Genomic DNA, 26975 nt, shown 5'->3' on the forward strand with positions numbered 1-26975 from the left:
TCCTTCCACTGTACCAAAGGACATAGGAAAAGCTCTCAGTAGTTTATTTTGCTACCAATGGATCAGACAGAAAGGTTTCTATGATAACCTTGTTCATATAGCCTTCAGAGTGCATTACATTCATGTATCAAAGCAGAATATGTCCTTACCACTGAAGCCTATGGCTCATTCTCCATGCTTAGTTGTTGGCTCTACGGCATTGTTTAGAAATGTCTCTATTGATGGTATGTGTGTGGCTGCAACTTGTTGTAATATGCATACCTTTTCTAAACAGTACAAGTCTGATCTGATATGCGTCTAGGGCGTCCTTTGGAACCTCGATCATCAAAGAACGTTTTGTCATGACACCACAAGATTTCTAGTAATTTGGGATTTTGACCCAACAGTCAGATCAGATGGATGGAATGTTTAGCACATGGAAGTTATGTACTTACTATAGTGATAGATCCTTCCTGCCCTTCTGATATAATAAACCCTCTCACCCATCCCTTCTGGTAGAGGATACCTAGAGGGGTAAATCCTTCCCTTGCATGGTAGGTATCAAACTCAATCTGAGGAAAGCTAGGGAGAAGGGGACAGGTGCACTGTGGGAGGGAAAGGTTTGAGAAGCTTGTGGCTTGAGCACTAGCTAGGACAGTATGGATCTGACAAGCATCATGAAGACCCAAAAGTCGCATCGTACAGTCAGGAATGAAGGGATCCATCATTACAGTAAGTTCATAACTTTCACTTTTAATAACTTCTACATCTGTTTTCTGAGGACAGGCAGCAGTTATTAAATGAGACAAGAAAATCTACTACTAGGAAGTCATATATTAGTAAATGAAAAAGATTTCCTAGTTGGTGACAAGTTAAGAACCAGGACTCTTAAGACTGCTATTTCTCTAGTTCAACAATAATTGAGTAATTATTATCCTCTGGCCTTTCTTACTCCTCTATCAGGGTTCATTTGTCAGTCGTTTCAGCATGCCTTCTCATGGATCATCCCTTTTTGGTGCATTCTCCTGTTAAAATGATTTTGAAAGGAGAAAACAGGTGGCTCTTATTTGGGATCTTAACTTTGTTTTAGAAAAATTAACTCCATTTGAACAATCTCATCAGTCTAATTTTGAATTTTCTTAACATGGAAAACAGTTTTACTTATTGTTCTTTCTTCTGCAAGAAGGGTATCTGATTGCAAGCTCTTGCGGTGCGTCAACCTTATCTCATTTTCCACAAATTTAGAGTTTCTCTAAGAAGTAATCCTTCATTTATGTCTGAAGTTTTATCCAAGTTTACTTTTCATCCAAACTATCCATCTTCCTGCCTTCTTTCCAGAATCTAAAAAGGAGGAGAGAGGATTCTACAAACGTAGATGTCCACAGACAATTCAGATATTATCTTGACAGAACACAGACTTTCAGAAACTATTTATTATGAAGGTCAAAGCAGATTATCTCTAAATGGTTGTCTGTTGCTATTAACTTGTGCTATACCTACCACAATAAGGCAATTCTAGGCAGTATTAAGGCTGCATCTACCAGGGCCTCAGCTTCATGTGTGGCTTTAAGCAAAGGGGTTGAATATAGCAATAACCCACACCTGGGTGTGGGTAATGCTAGATTTACCCACGGTTGGCGTGGTTTAGTTCCCGAGGGCGAAGCCCGAGGGACCAAACAAAGCCAACCGTGGGTAAATAGAGCATTACCCACACCCAGAAGTGGGTTATTGCTATTATACCATGACATTATTTAAGAAAAGAAACTATTACTTTTCTTAAATAATGGCATAGTATAATGCCTGTTTACTGCCCTTCCGCAGATGTCTGGCATCCGGCAGTTCTGATGTACCGCACCCGCGTACATCAGAGTTGTGCAACAACGGAGAAAGCAAGATCTCCGTCGCTATTTTTACTTGCTATGTTAAATGGGTTTAACATAGCGAGACAGTTTAAAATAAGCAACGGAGATGTCCGTTGCTTATTTTAAAACTGTCTCGCTATGTTAAACCCATTTAACATAGCGAACAATAAAAAGCAACAGAGATTTTGCTTTCTCCGTTGCTTTTTTTAAAACCTGTCTCGCTATGTTAAATGGGTTTAGCATAGCGAGACAGCTAAAATAAGCAATGGAGATCTCCGTTGCTTATTTTAAAGCTGTCTCGCTATGTTAAACCCATTTAACATAGCGAGACAGTGTTTTAAAAGTAGAGTTATACAAATGGAAAAAAGTCCGGGCGACCGGACCTTTTTCCATTAGTATAACTCGATTTACAATGTGCACGCTGGCCAATCAGCGTGCACGTTTTGGGGGGGTCATGGTATAATATAGCAATAATCCATGGCTGGGTGTGGGTAATGCCTGATTTACCTATGATTGGTGTGGTTTGGTCATAAGGGCAAAGCCCGAGTGACCAAACAAGCCAACCGTGGGTAAATCAGAATTATCCACATTCAGCTGTGGGTTATTGCTGTTATACAATTATATTATTTAAGAAAGAAAAATGCTTCCTTTTCTTAAATAATGCCCTTGTATAATAGCACCATGGTATTCTTCTGCTTTGTTTTTGTATCCTGGGGCTTTCTTGATATACTGTGCATGCATATGGGGTTTGCGTTCCCATGGTTACGCAGTATATCAGTGCTTTGAAATGGAAGCAATGGAGAAAGGAAGCTCTCTGTTGCTTTATTTATTTATTTTTTATAAAGTATGAAATCGGGACAATTGGTTTTGAATAACATACCTGATTTTCCTAGTATTTTCTCCTCCCTGTCTCTCTCGTACCTCCAGACTGTCTGGATTTCAAATGTTTTTTTTTTTTTTTTTTTTATGGTCAAGAAAAGTTAAAAAGTTACAGCATATATTAATAGAAGAAAAGTCCAGGTGACAGGACTTTTTTCTATTGGTATATGCTTGATTTACAACGGGCACACTGGTTGGGATGACCAATCAGCGTGCTTGTTTTTGAATGTTAATGGCCAGTCGTGTAGTTAGAAGTGTTCTAGAAGCAGAAACTTGGTCCTCTGTATGCACCTTTATAAAACACTATAGACTTTGTTTTTCAGGTTTAGGGCAGGCTTTGTTAGAACTATTTTCTAGGTGCTTCTGGACCTTCATCCTTCTGTCTCCCAGTTAGTATAAGCTATGGCAGTCTAGTGATATAAGTAAGGCTACTGCAGTAGTGATCAGATGATGAACAACAACAACCTTTAGAACTACTCGCTCCAATAAACATTTTAACCCTGAACACTTCCAAAATGAACTTAGTGTGTGCAGTTGGTCACCCTTAAAACACCTCCAACTAGAGGAAGCAGTGGCATACTTCAATTCTAAGTTCCTAGAAATCTTGGACTACTATGCCCCTTCTTGTACTCTTAGGAACAGTACCAAAACTGCTCCATGGCTTACAAAGGAAACTAAGCAAAACATTCTACTAAGAAACAAAATTTGGCCCAAATGGCGTACTTCTAAAGACCCATCTGATCACTTAAAATTGAAACACCTTAGAAATTCTACTAAAGCATCAGTATTATTAGATAAAAGAAACTACTACTTTCAACTTCAGCATGCCAATTAACATAGACTGCAGAAACTCTGGTCAGGTATCAATAGACTCCTACATCCAGGCAACTCTAAGACCCCAACCCTATCAGGTATTTCCCAAGAGACTCCCAAACAAATTGCTGATACCTTTAATATATTCTTTACTGAAGCCATCCACTCACTTGCTAACTTTCTCCCTCCTGTATCCTCTAATCTGCCTACCTCCTTAACTAACTCTCTACCTACTTTCCAACTACAACCTGTGCCTACATCCTTCATCTGTACCCTTCTTCAAAAACTCAAACCTTCTACCCCCTCTGCTGACCTCTTGCCTGCTAAATATCTGCAAATAGCAGCTAAAGGTTTAGCTTACCCTATTTCTATCCTGATAAGTAGAACCATAATAGAAGGTACCATCCCATCCATCTGGAAAGTCTCCCTTATAATCCCCCTACACAAAGGTGGCAATTCAACAGAACTTTCTAACTTTCGTCCAATTGCCCTTCTCTCTCCCATAGCTAAAATCATGGAAAAATGCATCCACCGTCAACTATTAGACCACCTTCTCCTCAATAGACTATTAGCTAGCTGTCAGCATGGCTTTAGATCCTTCCATAACACCACTACTGCCCTGCTATCATTTTCTGACCACATTAACAAAAACCGCGACAATAACACCCTGTCCTCTGCAATCTTTATTGATCTCTCAAAAGCATCTGACATGGTTAACCATGAGCTACTGTTGAATATTCTTAAGTCCCTCTCACTTGATACTCAAGCACTACAGTGGTTCAAGTCCTACTTAGATAACAGGAAACAAGCAGTGCTTTGGGACAACAGTCTATCCACCCACCTTCCTGTCACCCTTGGTGTACCCCAAGGTTCTATTATGGGCCCTCTTCTATTCTCCATCTTTATAAACGATCTAACTATAAGTATCCCCCAAGCTACATGCATACAATGCGCAGATGACTCCACATTAATATGCTCAGCAACTGGTCCATCCGAACTGCAGTCCCTCACCCAAAATGTCTTTGAGCTAGTAGAAGAATGTTTTTTACAGCGTTGTCTTCTCCTTAACCCCAAAAATACTAAACTATTGCTCTTTACTCCTACACAAAAGTCCACCCCCAGTTGACTTCATTATTAAATCTAATAATGGCACAGTCATATCTCCTGACACTACCACCAAACTCTTAGGAGTAACTATTGACCATAACCTTAACTATGATACTCGTATCAACACCACAATAAAGTCAGTTAACCGAAGACTAGGCTCCCTCTATAAAATTAAACCCTTCCTTACTCACATAGCTAGAATGAATATTGCCCGCCCCCACCTTATTTCAACTCTCGTTTATGCCTCTTTTATTTACACAAATCTATCTAAAAGCAACCTTAACGAGCTGGCAATCTCCTACAGCATCATTGCCAGATTTGCTAGCGGCTCCCCTTTCAGAACCCACCACTGCCATATTCTGAAACAACTGGCTTGGCTGGAACTGCATAATCAAATTCTATTTCACCAACTGATTATTGCCCATAAAACACTTCATCATCCAGGTAACACCAATTCTCATGAGTCTAATCAGCCCATATAAAAATCTCACAAACCTATGCTCAGCAAATAAACTACTGGTATCGAGACAAAAATCCAAAAATAAAGCAGGAGATTCCCTTTTCTCTAACACTGTGGGGAAAAGCTGAAATCTTCTTCCTGTTGAACTCACATCTCTTTCAAAAGAAACTCATATTATACCTTACAATCCACTGGCTATGTCCATGTATTAACCCTGACTAAGATTTTCTCTTCCTGTTATCCTTGGTTATAGCACCAATTTACTACTCACTTTATAGCCACTTTAAGACCACTACCTTCTAAGTTACTTATTGTACCCATGAAAGACTGTATGGTTATTTCACTGCCTTATAGATGAGTCACTGCCTTTAACTAATTCTCCCAGTCTTGTTTATATTAACCCTGACTAAGATTTTCTCTTCCTGTTATCCTTGGTTATAGCACCAATTTACTACTCACTTTATAGCCACTTTAAGACCACTACCTTCTAAGTTACTTATTGTACCCATGAAAGACTGTATGGTTATTTCACTGCCTTATAGATGAGTCACTGCCTTTAACTAATTCTCCCAGTCTTGTTTATATCGATTCTATTCTCCTGTGCCGTATTTATAACTTTGTTTTGGGAATCGCCCACATCCTTCTGAATACTCTTTTCTTCTACTATTGTGTGGTCAACAAAAAAAAAGGGGGGGGGGGTTTCTATTTTGTTTTACTATTGTCTATCATGAATGCTAAGTTACCATGTAACACCTATTATGTCTCACAAGTGAACTGTAACTGAAGTTGCAATGTTCTGTTTGTTCTTGTTTTTTATGTGGAGCTTTTCTCCCCGGGCCTCTACTGAAAATGGACATATATCCAGTTAGACTAGCCCGGTCAACAAATGTAAAATAAGTCAATAAATAAATGGTACATTTAAGTAAACTTAGTGCATCAGCATTTGTTTGAATGATCACTGCTATAGTAGGTGCTCCTTCCCTCCACCCTCTTTTTGTATGATTTTGTTGCCAAAATGTGAATTTTTAGTTTCCTATCACTGACCTTTTCAGGGCTCTATCCTTCCTTTCTCAGTTGGGATGACAGCTTTGAAGGGCTTGGCACCCAAGGCAATCTTTTTCTTCAACTCAGATTGAGATGCTTAATGGTTTGGGGGTGTGGAAGGTGCCCTTAACTTTGGAAGATGGCTGGCTGTTTTATCCATTGCAGGATATAGCCCACATTGCTAAGGCTACTGCAGCAGTGATCATTCAAACTTCTACTGTTATGGTAAGTTTACTTACACAACTTTAGTTACTCCACTCAGTTTTGTAAGAGTTCTAAGAAACTTACAGGTGCTGTTGCTTTGCTTACTATTAGTTTGTCTGAGCTCTTTTAATACCCTTTCCAGTGTGGAAAGAATAAAATCAAATCAGATGCTCCTGGGCACTTCTAAAAGTTGGTTTTGCTGTTTTTTTTTTTTTTTTTTTGTGAGTACTGAGCATTTGTTTAGGAAGCATTCCTTTATGCCATCTTTCTTTTCAAATTTAATAGAATGTATTATTGGACAAGTGCATTGGCCCAGCACAAAACCTATTCAGCCATGATCCAAGCCACAGAAGCAAATAAATACAGAACATAAATATAGATGGTTTAGGGGTAGTAAGTGCAGTTGGCATATTTTGGGGGGTAGTAGGAAACTAGAATAATAAGAAAAAAATGGCACAGAAACACAAGAGAGCATGCATACTCCACTCAAACAGTAATCATATCCTGCAGTGAGCACTGGTTTGTGGTGCTCCATGACCATCACTTTAAATACTGAACCACAGTGCCTCATGTGGCGTTTTATCATCCCTTCATTTGTCTTCTCCCTTATATATCTGTAAAAAGGTTTTGCCTTTTACTTGATGAAGCTGGATTATCTTTTCGATTTTGGTCTTTATCTTTATTACTGCCCTGTCTCTCATCCTTGTATTTTAGTTGGAATATTTTTTTTCTTCACTCCCCTATGCTTCTTTATACTTCTTTAAGGCTTTGTGTTAGAATACACTGTTAGACATTTTCTTAAAGCATGCTACACTAAAAATAATTTATTCAATGATCAACTCTGTGATTAATTCACACAACACACAACTGGCAGTTATTGCCTGAAGATCTTAACCTGTAGAAGTACAAGGATTCTGTCTGATCCCATCCCTCATAGTTCTGGTTAGGCATGTTGTATATTAGCCCAGTGTAAGTATAAAGTATTTGAAAATCAGTTCACTCTTCATATTTTAGAAATTGGAGTAATTTTTCTCAGAATGGGAAAATCAAAACAGATAGCAACTGTAAACCATACAGCTAATTTTGAAAGGCATAGTAATTTCTTTTTAACTGTTCCCATTTAAAAACTCATTAATTTTGTTTTGTGTGTTAGCATTGGTTTCCTATCCCTACCTTTTAATTAGATTGTTTTACTTTATTTTTGGGGAATTGGATATTTCCAAGCAGGAATTTGTCTGATACACAAAAGTGTTGCAGCTCATTGATGGTTACCAGTACCAGTGAAATGCATTTAGGGAAAAGGTGCCAGATATAGACATCTAAATGGAAGGAAGATAGAGCTTAGCAAGAAAAAGGAATGCCTGGCAAGATGCCTCAAATTGCTAATGAGAGATTAGGGTCATCAGCCCTTTTTTTGTCATCTTCTTGTTTATAGACGATGATATAGGAGGTCATTATGAGGAAAGGAAGCTGCTGCACATCTAAAGGTGACATGAGAGACATAGATGCCTGTTCCGAGGGGTATCCAGGGTTAAACAAGGAAAAACTCCATCACTATAGATAGAGGTTCTACTTACTCGTCAGGGTTTGACATCATCCACCAAATGCTGCATTCTAGTCCGCCTTTAGTTTGGTTTAGGATGGCTAGAAGACTAGCAGTAGAAGCACTGAAGTTCTCTGATGGCATAATGGACACTGGAAGGTTAGTTACTGGATAAAGTAGAAAAGTACTGGGTGAGCTATAAGTTGTAGAATAGTAAGTAGGCAATCCATAATGAAAAGAGGCAAGTCACAAGAAGATAGCATAAAAGAGTTATACTTGTAGTGATGCGCTTAAAATAAAGGAATACTAACAAATGTTTTTTTTTTCTCTTTTTTGCAGCAAATTGAAAATGGAAGATTCTCAAAATACAGATACATTGCACATACCGTGCTGAATGATTCAGATTTGCTTATGATAACAAAAAGGTATATTTTTTATCTTGTCACTATTGTGTTTAAACACAGCTGAAATGAATAAGAAATGGATTGCTCAGAGTGCCATCTGTAAGTGAAAGTGTGTACAAGATTGCATGTAGTTTTAAATGACAGGTGAATCTTTGTGTACATTGTACCTTTCACTTAGTGTACCTCCCAGTTAAAACTGTTTAATTGTGCAGCAAATGCCATGAAGTCATTATTCATTAATGTAATGTAAAATGTTGTTGGTAGATGGAAACTTGAAATATCTTATTAAATCAGATCATGTGTCAGTGAAACATGTTTTTGAAGCCACTGAAGAGTGAAAAGTAAATCAGTTGTGAACCTACCTGAAGATAGGATCCCAAAGAGTGAATGGGGTTGCAGGAGCAAACACTGAGACTTTCAGCAGTTTAAGGTGCATCCTTTGAATCTGCAACAGGGAAGAAAGGTATGGCATGAAGGTGGAGCAGGTATTGGAAATACTGATTATCTGGATTGAGTAGTGTTTTCTAAATCATTAGTTTTGCTTAGAAGCCACTGAACATTACAAACGACTAGGATAATTCAGTTCTATGTGTACAGACTTGCAGACAGAACAGGCCATCAAGCATTTTATAAGATCAAGGATATTGCAGTAGCCCAACTTCAAAATTACTGAAGTGTCTGCCATTGTTGGAAGGTCATAGATTGTTTTAAACTTTTCCATATGCACTGTTCTGTGTTGCATGATTGCTAACTCTTCTATTATGTCTGAAGATTTAATTGCTCAAACAGTGGCGAAAAGAAAAGAAAAAAATAAAAATCTTTGACTCTATTCATGTAGTGATGGTCATATGCATTTCAAGGCTCCCATTTCAGAGAAATTGCAAACTCTCAAAATTGGTTTAAAAAATCACCATTGGTAGCTTAGGGACAGAAAAAAGGTTAAACTTTCATCAGCTGTACAAATCCTGAAAGAGCTTAGACAGCTGAACGAGGTTGTAACTTTCAGAGATGTCTTGTTTATGAATGTTTGAGTAGTATTCCACCAGAAAGAGACAAAATCTATTTGTCAAAACAGCAACCTTATTTAAATTTCTGGTTGAAGCCCAAGAACATAGCGGCTTATGCTGAATTGCTATCAGAAACTCCATAGAGCCATGTGCATAGAGGCTGCTGTACTTACTAGATGTAAGCCCAGGACTAGCCCCAGATGCAAACCACCCTGGCGGCATCCCAAATTAAACAAGATATACAACAAAAAGAAAAATGATGACAAAAATCAGGAAGGGTAATTCCCATAAAGATAAAAACGTTCTCATCAAACTAAATGGGCAACTAAGGGGGTTAATTAGGTCAAGCAAAGCCAACTTTGATGTTAAGGTAGCCTCCCAAGGGAAAGATAACCATGAAGCCTTCTTCAGTTATGTCAGAAACCAAAAAGGGCAGCACACAGCAATGTGCTGAATTAGTGGCTAATGATGCCACATTCACAGTGCTTGGCATTATAAGGAACCTGTTAGACAAATTCAATTCCAACTTTACCCTCTTCTCACCCTCGACCTTCCCCAATAAATACCCTCAAATATAACCTTTCCATCTTTAAGTAGAGAGCATGTACTGGGAACACTCAGTAAAGCCAAGAATACGGCTTCAGTCGGCCAAGATAGCACCAGGATTCCTCTTGAAGTCTAAAATGTGACTTATCAGGACCCCCGGAATCATTATTAACTGTAGTATTAAAATAGGCTTTATGCTAGATGATTGGAGGGCTGTGACAGTCTCCTCCCCTTCATAATGGAGGACCTTCAACAGATGCTGAAAATTAAAGACCCATTAGTCTGACTAGTCTTATTTGCAAAGCCATGGAAATAATTATGGAAATTATTAGCAAGGACATGGTTGGGCGTCGAGCTGGCACCTCGGCACCGTCAAAATCTACTGCCACACATTAGCGGACCGGAGTTCCGCCGTGGCGACCCCTAACCAGGAAAAGCCGAAAGAGGAAGAAGAAGATTAGCAAGCACGTAGGAGACCTCCAGACACAGGATCCATCCCAGTTTGGCTTTGTTAAAGGAAGATCATGCTTACTGAATTTGGTGGATTTCTTTGAAAAGATCACAATACCCCACTCAGGCATTGTCAACAAACTTATGGAAATGGGTATAAATCCTTTTATAGCACACTGAACAGCTAACTGCCTCACTGATAGGACCAAGGAAGTTAGAATTAGTGAAGCCTCCTCCACAAAGAGGCCAGCCACCAGTGGAGTTCCCCAGGTCACTCTGCTAGGCCCACTTCTCTTTGACATCTGCTTCTTAGATATCAAAGCCAGTGTCAAAGGCCTCTGGCTAACCAAGTTCACAGATGATTGCAAACTGGCAAAAGTCATTGACCCCCCCCCCAGGATCAGAGCACTCTTCAGGAAGGTGCAACACAGACAAACACTTGCTGACAAAGCCACATCTTAGAACTCAATACCAAGAAATGTATTATAGTACCTTTTGGGAAGTCAGCCACCTTTGTAACCATGTCATCAATAAAACACCCCTAAAAGTTGTTTCACTAGTCAAGGATCTGAGAACTCATGTAGATAGTAACCAAGCCTTCAACCAGCATGTATCCAAGGTAGTAAGAAAATCTTTCTGTGTTACTCAACTTAGAAGCAAGAACAGGGCATCTAGGTCCAATAATTTCATCACACCACTATACTGTACCCTCATCAGAGCCATCGTAGAGAGTATTGCCCCCTTTAATGTATACCTGACCAGACATACAGCAATTGGAATGTCCACAAGGGTTCCCTTCAAAAACAAAAGAAGTAGTAAACACAATGCCTTGTGCTGATCACCTCAAAGCCATGTCTGGTACTCTGCGTCATAATGACTTCTGTGAGGTGATCTTTGTCATGCATACAAAGCATCCCTGGACCCTGTTTTGATGAATTTTTCCACATCTGCAAAACAAACAGCATCAGAATTAGTAGATTAAGAGATCTGAATTTTGTTTGCCACATAAATAGGACATGTTGAAGAGACAGAAATATTTATCAGGAAATTTCCCTTCCCTGGAGCAGGGTCCCCATCCATCTGAAGCAGAGTTCTTCCCTATCCCTATTTAAGCATAATGTGGACCAGTTGATGGGTAACTGGAAATTTACCCCTGCTTTGATGCCTGTGTCTTTGATGGACAAAGGCAGTCAGTAAATCAACCCTTATATAAATCAAATTTGTTGGTCACATTTGGGTTGCACACCTAGGTTTTAAGGGTCCTAGTGGTCTTTAGCCTAGTGCACAGCTATGAACCATTACCTGCTAGATCTTCAGTGTACAGCCAGTACTAGTTTTATGCTGATCCAATCAGAAGCATTACATTGCCACTATCTCATGGAAACATATTTCCATGGGCTGCCAGTTATAGATCATGCACATTTGCAAGCCCAACGTCTACTACAGTTAGTCCACTGTACTCGTGACTGGTAATAAATCCTTAGATTAAGGAGCTTGCAGGTTCACTTAGATCCCCTAGACTCTTTTCAACTGCATTCAAGATTTTCTATTAGAGCAGATATATTTCTGTTCTTCCATTATCTTTCTCAGATGAGTGAGATGTTTGAGTGAAACAAATAAGAGTGAAGTCCCTACTGGCCCTGTATAATGGCTGTGATAACCAACGGTCATTGTCTTCAGATCCTTTGCCTTAAATTTCTTACTGTTTGGGACATAGTAAATTTAAAATAATTGTCTGGTTGAGATGCTAGAAAGTTTCTTAAATTAAGAGGCATTTCAGCTTTTGAAAATAAATGAAGCTGTGTCTTGGGCATTTCTTCCATTTCTAGAGTTGTTTTTTTTTTAATACCTTTATTAAACAAATTGTAGTATGAACAGCAGTAACAGCAAAACACTTTATCAAAATGAAGGCTTCATTAATATAGCAAAATAATAGTGGTAGTTAGAGATTAGTGTGCAGTTGTACAGATAGTAATTTTAACCAGAAAATATTCGAGCTCAAGAAAAATCTTTTAAAGTTTTCACTTTTTTTCCAACACAGACATTATTTTTCAGAGCTCAGGAGTTATAAAATAAAAATATCCTAAAATCACACAATAAATGGTCCACATCAAGTAACTCTTATATGCACCTACCCACTGTCCACACTCGACCATAAAGTATCGACAGAAGGGTGCATTTCCAAGTTGATGCTCACTTCAATCTCAGTCTCTTTAGGATCTTAATATTGGGAAATAATCTCCTTTTTGATACTTGGGTGCAGTGCCTGTTAATGCAGATCTCTGCAGGCCCAAACCATATAAATACAGAAAAACTAATTAAATTATCTACCATTACACAGTCTACACAAAAAGAAAAAAATCAAGATAAGTCTGAGGCTTCACATTCTTCTCAAATAATGTGGCGTTATTTATCTTTAGTTTGGTTCAGCAAGATGAAGAGGTTTCCAAAGACTGGCAGGATTTTTGTCTTCCATTATTATACCTTTTTTGTTACTATCAGCAACAAACGGTTAGGGAGGGGGATAACCCAATGAAAAACTGCTTTAGTAGTCACTATCGTATTTGGCCAGATATGGTCAACTACATACTGCAGCATTGCTTGGCAATACCTTAAGACTGGGCAGTCTCAGAAAATACATGGCCATTTTCTTAGAGTCCTCAAGGAGCACCTCCAACAAATAGAAAAATAATTAGGTTACATCCTTTTGAATTTAGATGAAGTATAAAAATATTTAAACTGGCATTGCCAGCTAAACGACCTAAACCTTTATGAGGGGCAGACAAAATTTTGCACCATAGTTCTTAGTCTGTTTGAGTGCTCAAGTCTTTCTCCCACATACACATACATTTGACCACTATTTTCCATCGTGAAGAAATCAGTGCTTTTATACTAGAGTTATTACCCTTTTTGATTTACTCCCTGGGTTTCTAGACTTAATAACTCAGGTGGCTCGTTGTGGTCAATCAAACTTTTTGATTTTGCTGACATTGCTACTATTAAATTTAGCTATAAGTTTTGCATAAGAAACCAACATCTCTAGGGCTATGCTGTACAGATTTCTAAACCCCATCTAGATTACCACTGATGCATCTTTACAAAGATGCTCTCAATAGAGGAAAGGTTGACATTCCCGTAAAGTTTTGGCTATCAAATCCTTCCAGATTCCCCAGTAGGAGGGATTCCTATTATTGAATACATCAGAATACCGGTGTCAGAGAAACCTTTCCATTCAGAAACAGTTAGGGAATTGAGAATATTGGTATACATTATTTCTTTTTAAATATGCATTTAAAAAAATGTCTCTAGGCCTCCAAGCAACTCTTATAAAACTCTAGACCAGATTGCATGACTCTCTGGGTTTATGAACATTTCAAACACCTTTAGCTAAGCAGCCAATGCATAATTTTCTAAATTCGGCAATCCTAGGTCTCCATTTAAAGGATAAAGGGAGATGTTCCCACTGTACTGTAGGTTGTTTCCTAACTGGGATGAAATTCCCACAGACATGACTTCAGTTTGGACCACAATTGTGATGGGGTGAATATGGATATGGCTTGTGAGGCATATTATATGAGCAGCAGTTCCAACAAGGAGACTACTTGTATTCTTTGCAACATCTAAACACAGATGTCTCCAAGTTTGGCAGTAAACATTGCTCTAAGTATCACCATATAATCAGCATCTAGAGTAGCATGTAATGCTTTCTTCTTCATTTAAAAAAGAGTAGTTATGAGCAAGATGCAGGGAAGGTCAATAGCTGACCTTAACCACCTTAGTCTTAGAAGCATTTATCTTATACCCAGATAACAATCCATATCTATTAAGTTCCGCAAAAAATTGAGTGCATTCTTTTTCAGGTTCAGTAAGTAATAGTAAAAGATCATCTGCATATAGCACCAGCTTGTGTGATATCCCATCTAGCAAGTACCCCGACCATGGCATATTTCTCAAGTGTATAGCCAAGGGCCCCAAATAGAGTGCAGATAGTAATGGGGAGAGAGAGGGCAGCCCTGCCTAGTTCCCCATACTATTAATATAGGAGCTGGTAGATTAGAGTTTACCTTGACTGATTCTACAGACATTGTGTATAGATTACAAAGAATCGTGATGAATTGTTCAGGGAATCCCATAGATGACAGCAATTCCCTCCACTCCCACCTCACTCTGTCGAATGCTTTTTCCTGCATCCAAGCTCAAGACCAATAAGTATTGCGCCAGGACTGCAGCATCATATATTAACAAGGGATTTAATCAAGTCATCAAAGGTATTCCTATTATGAATACATTCTGTCTGATCTGGGTGGACAAGGAGAGGCAGAATCCTGCTCAACCTGTTAGCTGTAAGGTTTATAAAAAGTTGATAATCTTGATTTAAAATCGATATGGGTCTATCATAATATACAATGGATGGGTCTTTACCTGCTTTTTATGCATTGCTACTATTACAGTCACTTTCCAGGATGAAGGAGTTATACCTGTAGCTATATCTATTTTAAATCATGATTCATAGGACCCTCTGACCACAGTTTCCTCCTGGGACCCTCACTGTTTGTCTTCCCAACATTCATCATCTGGGCAGATTCATTCCGGAGACCCCAAACCTTATGTGTTACAACAGAGACTGTCCTCTGAGAACTCAGAACATTATCCCCTGAGCCACCTAAGAAAAGGGCATGCAAGAGGAAGCACATTGACTCACCTGATGAGTCTGTCACTGTCACTTCAGATACTGATTTGCATTGATAGAGAGGGATCATCCTGGGGCTCATGAGGCAGAAAGAATCCTGGCCAACCAAACCTCCCTCTCTGGAGAAAGCAGTACTGTTTGAGGCATAAGGAATGACCACTTCTGCCTCCCAGTTAGTCCCACAGCGGCCAAAATGGTACAGTTTGCAGTAAATAAAGCATGGCAGGACCTCTACATGTGTGAGTCAGTCTCCAGGAAGCCAGGTAACTTTGACTTCCCCCAAATACAAATCTTTTAGGGCCAAAACCCCTTCAGTGTACTCCATTATAATTGTGACAGCCACCAGAATAAGTTGTTGGGGTACTCTTTTTCTGTCATTCTGTATAACAAATATTCTCAGGCTATGGAACCGGCCATATGCTTCTGGTACCTTTGCTCTCAGGGCTGTGAACTGCACCTCTCACATTACTAGGATTCAGAAGGATCTAGCTCAGCAAGCCTTATCCATTCTGAAGAACCCCATTATGCCAGAGTCACAGAAGCAACTATTGGGCCAATCTGTCCACAATATGTAATATCACCAACTTGTCTGTGCGCCTACTGCATAATGCATCAGACGGAACAGCAAGCACAGCCAGAGCAGGCATTGCCATGAGGCATCATACTTGGTTGCATTTGTGCAATTTTGCAAACAACTTTAAGGCATCCTTTACAAACGCTGCATTTGAACGAACCACCTTGCTTCATTAAACATTTACAGAGTGGATGCAGAAGAGTGAGCAGGATAGCAAAATGCTCGCTGTGTTAGGAGTAAAGTTTGAAACATCTCAGAGCACCATCAGTAGGAACCAAAAGAGTGCTTGATCACTGTAATTTCGTACGGCATTGCCATCAATAGGACTCCTTTTCTACAGAGGTGGCCATGGCATAGGAAACCACTTCAGTGGACACACGTCTAGAGGCTGAAGGAATCCATTGCACAAGGTATTCCATGGGCACTTCTGAAACAGGCGACCTTAAAATTCCTGAAGAGTTGCTCAACTGTCCCTCTCTGGAGGCATTCGGTGGATATATCCCTCTATCCTTGCTTATGGTTTACAATCACATGGGGCTGGCTGGGTACGAGAGATAATATCCAGAGGTTATTGAATTGCATTTGTGAACCCCCCACCCTGTTCCTCCAAACTTCATTGCCAATTACAGATGTCCCACCCGATCAGGCAAAGGTCATTATATCAGGGGTTCTCTCTCTCTCTCTCTTTTACAAAAAAGAGCCATCCAGGAGGTCCCACCAGACCAGAGCTGGTGAAGATTCTACTTGTGCATGTTCTTCGTGTTTCACTGTTGCAGTCATTACTTCGGGATAATCTGCTGGCAGGTTGCCCTTAGTCGGCCTGATTAACAAAGTCTTGGATCCTGCGTTGGTTGCTGTCCCTTCTTCCATGAAGTCAGGGGTATAAAACATAGAGCCGACGCCATTTTCATCAGTCTTTCTTGCCGCACGGTGCCTGAAGCAGAAGCAGTTCGCAAGTGCCGGTCGGCCGACTCCAGAAATTTTCATTTTCGAATTTCAGAACCGAAGTCTTCAACCTAAAGCTAAGTACCCCATTGGGGAAACTTTTTCTTCCTCCTTACCAATGTCAGTAAAAGTTAATAATTGTATTACTTGTGGGAAGCAAATACCTCATAAGGATTTTCATTTGTACTGTATTCCTTGCCTAGGCCCTGACAACAACGTGCCTTGCTGTCGGTTTTGTGCTAAATTTAACCAATGCACTATTAAGCGTCAGTATATTTTTGTGTCTAAATATTTTGGTTCATGATTTAACTATCCAGAAATGTCGTCGGTTAGCAATCCGACTACCGGAATTCACAAAAAATGCAAAGAAAAAGACAGAGACAGATTGTCGAGGTCCAAAACCGACGACGAACTTCTCCTAAGCCAGTCGCCGGTTCACCGGTACTCAGTAAGGCACTTGCGCAGCCCCTGATACCCGCTACTTTTGATTTGCAGGCCTCTACTGAGACCCATTCGGAGTCCGGTATGCAGCGAGACACTTCAAGTATTGAACCCGCAGATGTCTCTCCCTTAGATGGGTCCAGAGCCGCTGAGCAGGCACCGGCTTCTGAGGGTGTTTTCAGGCCTAAAGATTTGTATATTAAACCAACGCCATCCTCAAAAACAAGTCCAAAACCAACTTCTATGTCGAAAAAACTGATGCTTTGTCCATGTGCTCAGGCCCCTATGCCTAAAAAACAAATGATCAAAATGGCTGAGGATTTAATTACCTTGATCAGGGATTCCCAGCCCCCTCCTGCTAAGAGGCCTAGGCAAGGCACTGATTATGAATCTCCAGATCAGGTTTCCATTTCTTCTGATTCCTCTTCTGATCAGGAATTATCTTTTCCACCTTATGAGGACTCTGATGCAGAATAATCCATCCCTTCTGCTTCTCCTCCTGAGGATTTTTCTTTTGGAGACACTTTGCATACCTTAAGGGAACTTTTTTATTGGGAGAGTCAGGATTTTTCAGAATCCAAAAAAAGGCTTAGGGATTTCCTTCTTCCTCAACATAGGCCTTTGGCTATACCTCCTGTTCTAGACATTGTTGATGATGTCTTCACAGAATACAGCATGGCTCCTGATTCCCTGCCTCCGGCTCCTAGTAAGCCAGGCAGATATTATAGGGTTCCTGACTCCCACAAATTTCTTTTTAAAAACCCTACTGCTGACCCTGAAACAATTTCTCAGGGTCCCAAGGGTGTTAAGGCTTCTACTGCTAAAACTCATAGCCCTTCTGATAGAGACTCCAGGGCGCTGGATAGATGGGGTAAGAAGGTTTACACTTCTGCAACCCTGGCAATCAGGGCTTTAAACTGTCAATTTCATATGCTTAAATATCAGCAGCATGTCATGGGCTTACATAAACAGAAAATGATGTTGATTTCTGACTGTGTGGAAAATAAAGAGTTACAGGATTTATTGCATTCATCTGAACAAGTTGGAACCATACTTTGCAATGTGGTTTTGATTCCTTGGAGGCCTCTTGCAGGGCCGCTGTAACTGGATCTTTGATAAGAAGGCATGCTTGGCACAAGGAGCAATATCTGCCTGATCATGTTGAAGCAAAATTGTTGGATGCTCCTTTACAACCGGACAGTCGATTTGGTAATAAGGCAGAAAAAGTTTTGAAAAAGATGGAAGACAAAGCTAAATATATGCAAACTGTAAAAGATTTCCTACAAGTGCAGCCACCCAGGTTCAGTAGGCACTGGCCTTCTAAGAATTGGTCCTTTCCAGTATCCACCAGAGCCACTCAGGTCAAACCCAGACACTCCAAAGACTCCAGGTATCAGTCACAAGGAACTTACAGAACAAAACAATGGGGTGCCTCCACCTCCAAATCTGGAAGTAGCAAGGCATCCCCCTGCGGTAAACAGTCTCAATGACTTTCCTCTGCCATTTCCAAGCACTTATCTTGTGGCTGCCCCTTTGGGGGGAAATCTAGCACTTCATGCACAAAATTGGCATCTAATTACCCAGGACAAGTGTTTTTTAAATATAGTATCCCAGGGATACAGATTTCATTTCCACATGTTGCCAATTCCAAATGGATGGCCAGATTTGCCTCCAAATCAGTGGGCAGAGGCCCAGAAACAAGTTATGTCCCTCATGGATATGGGGGCTATTCAACCAGTACCAGAAAAGGAAAAAGGACAAGGTTTTTATTCAAGACTTTTTCTGGTACCCAGAAAAGACAAATCATGGCGTCCAATTCTGGACTTATCCATTCTAAATACTTTCCTGGACATTCCAAAATTCAAGATGCTGCCTCTACAATAGTTACTGGCTATGCTAGGCAAGGATGCCTGGTTGGTAACTCTAGACTTAAAGAGGCTTACCTGCATATCCCAATCAGGGACTCTTGCAGAAGATACCTCCGCTTCAAAGCAGGCTTTTTGCATTACCAGTTCTCTGCACTGCCCTTTGCCTTATCTACTGCGCCCAGGGTCTTCACAAAGTGCCTGGCACCAGTAATTGCATTTTGCAGACAAAGAAACATTCAAATTTATCTTTATCTGGACGATTGTCTAATTCAGACAGAAAACAAGGACACACTTCTACAGCATCTGGCGTTGGTAAAAAGGCTTCTAACTTCTCTAGGGTACACCATAAACAAAAAGAAATCACATCTGGTACCCTCTCAAAAAATTACATTCCTGGGTGCAAGCTTGAATACAACTGCCCAGATGGCTTACCTCACACCAGACAAACAAATCCAATTGATGACTTACTTCAAACAAGTGGCCACAAAAACCCAGTTATCTGCAAGACAAATTCTGCAGGCCTTGGGGTTCATGGCTTCCTGCATTCTTCTAATTCCATATGCAAGACTGCATATGAGGAAACTTCAATGGTACCTAAAAAGTTTATGGAGTCAACATTGTCACAGCCTGGAAACAATGATTCCTATCATTCCTTGCCTGCAGCAAGAGTTCCTATGGTTGGCAGAGGCCTGTCACCAAAACAAGGGACTGTCATTCATTCTACCCCCTGCCACCCAAACCCTGACTACAGACGCATCAGACTATGCTTGGGGGGGTGCATCTGGCAGGGAGATGCATTCAGGGCGAATGGAGCCCAAATCAAATGCACCTGCATATCAACCAGAAAGAGATGCTAGCTGTACAGAATGCTCTGACAGCTTTCAAGGACTTTCTTCATCCAGGACAACTACTGATAAAGACGGACAACACCACAGTCATGTGGTACATAAGCAGGGGGGTACCCATTCCTACCCCCTTTGCAGACTAACCATGACTTTATGGAACACAGCCTTGACTTAACAAATACATCTACAAGCTCAATTCCTGCCAGGAAAGCAAAATACTCTGGCAGACGAACTAAGCAGAAATGTTATGGACCCACACGAATGGATACTGGATCTGCAAATCTTCAGCATGTTGACATGCAAATGGGGGAGCCCAGACTAGATTTCTTTGCCTCACCACAAAACTATCAGTTGGAGAAATTCTGCACAAGACTCCATCACAAAAAAGTTTGGAAAGTGGATGCTCTATCCTTCAGCTGGAAAAACCTATCAGTCTATGCTTTTCCCCCCTCTGCCTTTGCTCTCCAAGGTATTACTAAAAGTCAGACAGGAAAAACCAAAAATGATTCTAATTGCTCCAGACTGGCCTCACCATCACTGGTACCCACTCCTACGCAATATGTCACACCTTCCTCCATGGTACCTGCCTCAGACACTATATCTACTGTCTCAGCAGAACTTTCAAATTCTACACCTCAGGTCCAAACTCTGAATTTTGCAGCATGGCTAATCAACTAATTTCACCAGTTACAACTCTTAGCAAACCTGTGGTGGATGTCATTTTGGAGGCTAGAAGGCCTAGCACTAGAAAATCTTATGCTGATAAATGGAAACAATTCTGTGACTGGAATCAGGCACAAGGAATAAGCACAGAAATGCCCAATATTCCTCAGATTCTGTAATATTTAACTGAGATGCTTCACAGGGGCCTGTCTTTCTCTTCCATAAAAATCCACTCCTCTGCCTTTTCAGCTCATTACAACACAGAGCCCTCCCCTCTTTTCTCATCCTCTGCTAAAGCAGTATCTCAGAGGGGCCAAAAATGTAAGACCTCCCAGGAGAGCACCAACTCCTGCATGGGACCTCAATTTTGTGTTGGGAAAAACTCACCCTGCCTCCTTTTGAGCCAGCAGCTACTGCGGACTTAAAACTTCTGTCTTGGAAGACAGCTTTTCTTTTAGCAGTCACTTCAGCTAGAAAGATCTCAGAACTACAGGCTCTCATGGCAGTGGAACCTTTTATTATTTTCTACCCAGACAGGGTAGCGCTCAGGACCAATCCATCCTTTATGCCTAAAGTGGTATCCAGTGTGGCTCTTAATCAGACCATTTATCTGCCAACTTTTTTCCCCAAATCCACAGAACAAGGGGGAGCGTATTTTGCATTCATTGGATGTACACAGACAACTAAGATTGTACTTGAACAGGACAAAATCTCTAAGAAAATCTGAGCAACTACTGGTGGCATTTGCTGCAAGGGCAGAGGGAAAGGCTGTCTCAAAGCAGACAATTTCCAAATGGATAAGTCTTTGTATTCGTTTCTGCTACATGCATCATGGTAAACCTGTTCCCAAGGGGATCAGATCCCATTCCACCAGGGCTGCATCTACTTCTGCAGCCTTTCTCAGAGGGGTTCCTACCAGAGACATTCTAGAAGCTGCTACCTGGAGCTCAGTTCATACTTTCACCAAGCATTACCATTTACCTCTCTTCTCTAGATCCAGAGCAGGCTTTGCCACTGCTGTTCTGCAGGGCCTTATATCTGCTCCTAATGCTGTATAATTCCATCCTCCCAACCATAGCTTTGGGATTCTACCCAAATGTAATGACTGCAACAGTGAAACACGAAGAACATAGTACAGTTCTGTACACTTACCATAAATGTAGATGTTCGAGTGTATTCACTGTTGCAGTCTGGGTTACCCACCTGCCAGCCCCCTACTTTTCTCTTTTTATACCTCTTCTTTTTGTTGCTATGCTCAGAAGCCTTTTCGTTGTATTTGCTTTTATTTGGAGGTATATTTTTTGTGTTCTAAATTACACACGTGTATATATATATATATATATATATATATATATATATATATATATATATATATATATATTTTTGCTCCCCAAGAAAAACTGATGAAAATGGCATTGGCTGCATGTTTTATACCCCTGACGTCATGGATGAAGGGACAGCAACCGACGCAGGACCCAAGACTTTGTTAATCAGGCCGACTGAGGGCAACCTGCCAGCAGATTACCCTGAAGTAATGACTGCAGCAGTGAAGAACATCTACATTTATGGTAAGTGTTCACAACTGTATTTTCTTTTTGGTTCCAAAGAAAACCAGAGACCTCTGTCACATTCTGGACCTAAGCCTCCTAAACAGTTAAGCTGAAAATACCTGCTTTTGAATGTTCCCAGTGCAGTCTATTCTTCCATGTTTTCAGAAGAACAAATGGATGTGCTTCATAGATTTCCAGGAGACTTACCTTCACATAAATATAAAGGAGAAGTCCAGGAGATTTCTACACTTCTGTTTGTGAGCCAGCCATTTTCAGTTCAGAGCCTTGCCATTTAGTCTCACCACAGCAACCAGGGTTTTCACCAAATACATGACATTAGTAGCAGCTCATCTTCAACTACAGAAATTCAGAATTTTCTCATACCTAGGTGACTGGCTACTGTCTTGTCCAAGGAGTCTCTTCTTCAGGCAAAGGAGTATCTTGTATATAACCACAGTCCAAAAAAGAAGCCAGTGATTACCTTCAATTTTTATTAAAACACTTTATCAGCTGATTGTGTTTAAGTAAACATTGAAGGTAATCACTGGCTTCTTTTTTGGACTGTGGTTATATATGTGTTTTCCATCGAATTTGGGGTTGCACTAAAGGAGTATCTTCTTCATCTTTGTGCTTCTGTGGGTATCACTATAAATCTAGCAAAGTCCAACCCTTTTCCCAGTGCATACTATTTCTGGGGTGCCTTTTGGACACAACAGTACCTTTGATCTCATTCCGACAGAACAGTCATATCATCGAAGTGTATGGTTCAAGTACTTCTAGGTTCCAGCCATCCTTCAGCAAGCTTGATCTCAAGAGCCTTAAGATTAATGGCAGCATCTGTTTGCCTGTTACCATATGAGAGTTGTACAGTAGTTACTCTTGTCGCAGTCATCTCAGAAGTATGAGCTTCTGTTAACTCAGTCATACTGAACACATCTAAACAGGTGGCTTCTTTCAACCTCATTTTCATATAAATATCCTAGAGATGAAGGCAGTTCTCCTTGTGTTGCAGAAATACAGGACTGGCTCCCAGCAGAGGGGATGAACATTGACAGGCAATATGACAGTAGCCTGGTACATAAACAAGTGGGGGGACCAGATCCTACCCAGTCTACTGCAAAGCCATTTAGGTATGGCAATGAGCAATAGCCTGTCAACATTTCCTGATTGCAACAGACATCCGTGGAAGGTTCAGTGATCTTGCAGACAGGTTAAGCAAGAATCTCCTTTTTCCTCATCAGAGGCCCCAGAATCCAGTGATAAAGGAGATTTTCAGTCTCGGGGGTGAATCATATTGCGATCTGTTTGCGACACCCACAGAGCATCAAATGCAGCACCTATTTAATCATTCTCTCTCATCAGGGATGGAACCCCAGGGATGCTCTGTCCAGTCACTGGCATTCAGGGCTACCATATGCATATCCCCTGATCCCACTCATGGCCAAATTCATACAGAAAGCTATCTGGTGCAAGGCCAAAGTCATACTCATTGCCCCATTCTCACCTAGACATATTTGGTTCCCCCATCTAAAACCCTACCTGAAGGAATCCCCCTGGTTCCTGGATATGATTCCAGATCTAATCTCTCACCTGTCCAGGAACCTCATCCAGTTCTTTCCAACACAAAACTTACTGCTTGGTCTCTAAAATTTCAGTGATGACACAGGATGATTCCCTTTCCTCTGATGTTGTATGAATACGGCTTCTAAGAAACCGTCTACATGTAAAGTGTATTGTAGTAAATGGAAAAGATTTTCCTTAAGAGTGGAATCTTGTATCACTAATCCCCTTTCAGCACCCATCACAGATGCCTTACACTTCTTATCTTCCTTGTTTTTGGCTGGTTCCAGCTTCTTGACTATCAAATTACAGTTAGCAGTCATTTCCTCCTCCCACATTGAGTTTCAGAATTACTACTTGGCCTCTCACAAGTTATATAAAGCCTTTCTTAAGGATATATTTAATTTGAGACCCCTGTAAAGGATGTGGCTCCTCCATTAGACTTACATTTCATTTTGGAAGCATTGCTTATACCTCCATTTGAAACAGCTGCATCTGCAGAATTGAAATTCTTAGCATGGAAACACTGTACTGTTAGTAGCTGTCACTTCAGCTAGGATGGTGTCAGAACTCCATTTCCTGTCTTCAGTGTCTGTGTACTTAGTTTGTTGTAAGGATAGAATTACCCTCAGAACTAGACTTTCCTTTCTTCTAAAGGTTGCTTCTGAGGCCAGTTGTTCACAGCCCATACATATTCCAGTGTTTCTTCTGAATTATCAAAACAAGGAAGAATACATCTTACATACATTGGATGTACACAGACAACTTTGCTTCTGTCTTGATCATTTCCTTTGCACCCAACAAACTAGGCAAGAAATTTTCTAAAATTTTTCAAGCCAGATGGTTGTCAGACTGTATCTCCTTTATCTACATCTGCAGAAATAAACCCTTGCCTATCAAGCCTAACGCTCACTCCACAACAGCCGTTGATGCTTCATGTAACCCCTTTTCATAGCTTTGTCCTTGGATTAAATTTGTCAAGCTTCTACTTGTTCAACTCATACATTTTCTCAAGCACTACAAATTAGACTGTACCTCCAGAGCCAGAGCTTCCACTGGTGCTTCCATCCTGAAAGGTCTTCTGTCATGACACCACCTATAACTCTAGTGAGTGGGGATTCTGACCCATTTGTCGAATCAGATGGACTGAATGAATAGGATACACAAGTTATGTACTTACCAAACTTGATCCTTTCATTCTAATCTGTCTGGTACGGCAACCTTCCTCTTTCCCCCAGACATTGTATTTAAAATTCACCAACTCATTATATTCCCAAAAGAAACATGTTCATCTTTTTTCCCCATCACATCTTCAATATTTAATAGCTACCTGAGGAAGAATCCTCTGAGGTCTAATTGTAGTATAAATATGTTTGCAGATACTTCCATAGAAAAAAAATTCTAAACCTCCTGAACTTTAATCCATACTTAGGAACCCTACAGTTGTCTTCCAGTTCTTACTGTGTAATTTGTCTTTCTGTTCTCTAATCTCAAACTTTTCTGACCTCCCCGCATTGATTATTGTAGCTATCATGTTATTTTTTTTGCACGTCAGTAATTATTTCTTTTTAGCAACAGCTTGTTTTCTCGACATAACAAGAAACTCTACCAGATCTGGTATTTTACTTAGCACTCTCCTTTTTTGCATGTACTCTGTTAACAGTCCTTGAAAGGGAAAGCAGTTTCTAACTTGAAGTCCAGACTCAGGCTTAGCCTCATCCCACTGTTTTACGTTTTTTCCTAAGCTGTCTGCTTCCAGTGCCTTGGTTCTTATGCTAATTTCCCTTTTTCTCTGTACTCCTACTTATAGACATCCCTATTGATAAAATCTCCCTTCATTCCTGCACTGGCTTAGTTTGTTTAATAGTTTCCGACACTTGTTACTGTTCTAATTCAGGACTTGCATTCAAAATCCCACTTCACGTGTCAGTCCCCCCCCATTTTACTGTCATCATTTTCCACATGGATTTATAAGTCCTCCCCTCCATTCGGTCATTTTAAACAAAATGTTCATATATGTAACATTCCACAGAGCTATGGTGTGATAGGGTATAATGTTACCAGTTTACGAATGAAGAGTTATGACAGACCCAAACAATGTTAGACCCATTAGAATGACCAGTATTGTATGTAAAATCATAATGAAACTTATCGCAAAAAAAATAAATAAATAATAACAGGGACCTAATTCTGTGTCACTGAACTAGTATGGATTTGTTAAGGGGAGATTTCTCTTGAAGTTCTGTGACAGCAGGCAAATAATGAAAGGCTGACAGCAGTGCTTATCTTGAACTTGCTAAAACATTCAGCATTGTTCAATGACTGATAAAGTAAATGCGTAATTTATCAATCCATATGTAACTCCTGGGGAGGAAACACTGGTTAATTAACGAGATGCAACAAACCTAGGAAGAGGAGATACCTGTTTATTCCAGTGGGGATTGCAAGTAGTGCATCATAGGACTTCTTCTCAGGTACTGAAGTGGGACTTGTACTCAGGACAACCAGATAAGCTGCTGTTTAAGTAGACCACCATTAAAGATATGGAGGCAGTAGTAAGCAACAGTCTTACCAGAGTCTAAAAACCATACTCTGTAAGCCATCAAATTCTATAAGGTATATCTTTTCTCACACACTGAACTGACCTGACACATCTGCTTTCTGTAGCATTTGTATTGGTGAAATAAGTAAATGGAACATTGAAAAACACAGTGATACCTTAGTAGAAAAATCACGAAGTTGAAAGCTTTAAACTGCCTGGAAAAGCATCAAATTCATGAAGTCTATCTGGAATATAAGGCATTGTGTGATTTAGCTGTATCTGAAAGTCTTTTGCATGGGATACATTAACAGCTGAGCCAGTGTCACATTGAGGAACAGATTGTCCCTTATATTCAGGACACGTCATTTGTAATAATTCAATGAGAAGCAGAAAATATCAACATGGAGTTATGGCAATCAAGATTTGTGAGGGCCAGTAGGTAATAAGCTCGACTTTCTAACATATGAATTAATTTTGCTATGCATAAATGGTTAAAAACTTAGTATATATATATATATATATATATATATATATATATATATGTCTACTTCATTTGAGCGCAAGACCATTTGATCGAAATTTCATTTGATCGAAAACCAGTATTCAAGGCAAATAACTGGGATTTGTCCTCTTCCCCAATATCATGCAACCCTGGAGTTGGTATATATAGTTAGGGGGTGTGGGGGGGGGCACAGCCCTCCACATTGGGGGGTGTGGGGGGCAAAGCCCCCTACCAATTTTCATTTAAAATCTGCACTTTTTGTGTTATTTTCTTCTTTTAAAGGAAACTCCGCCCCCACACCCTAACTATATCTACCAACTCCAGGGTCACATGACATTGGGGAGGGGGACAAATCCCAGATGTCCTTCAAGGATGCATCTGCAGTCCTTACAAATGGGTAGTCCTGTCGTCAGGCAGCCCTTCGGTCGGCCGGATTCCAAAGTCTGGGTCTGGCTTCGGCTGGTGTCGCACTTCACCCGACGTCATCGCTGCAGTTT

The 26975-nt window shown here is 40.3% G+C and overlaps 1 protein-coding gene across 1 annotated transcript in view; it reads left to right on the top strand.

The window, feature by feature from the left end:
* The window catches only part of VPS13A (vacuolar protein sorting 13 homolog A), a 4910496-nt gene that overhangs the window by 4666752 nt on the left and 216769 nt on the right, over positions 1-26975 (top strand). The window contains exon 69 of the mRNA XM_044060868.1: positions 8231-8316. Within this exon, the coding sequence (XP_043916803.1) occupies positions 8231-8316 (86 nt within the window). The remainder of the gene's footprint in view (positions 1-8230; positions 8317-26975) is intronic.

The sequence above is a fragment of the Protopterus annectens genome, chromosome 2.part0, assembly GCF_019279795.1.
Source record: "Protopterus annectens isolate FY-2018-M chromosome 2.part0, PAN1.0, whole genome shotgun sequence".
Lineage (NCBI taxonomy): Eukaryota > Metazoa > Chordata > Ceratodontiformes > Protopteridae > Protopterus > Protopterus annectens.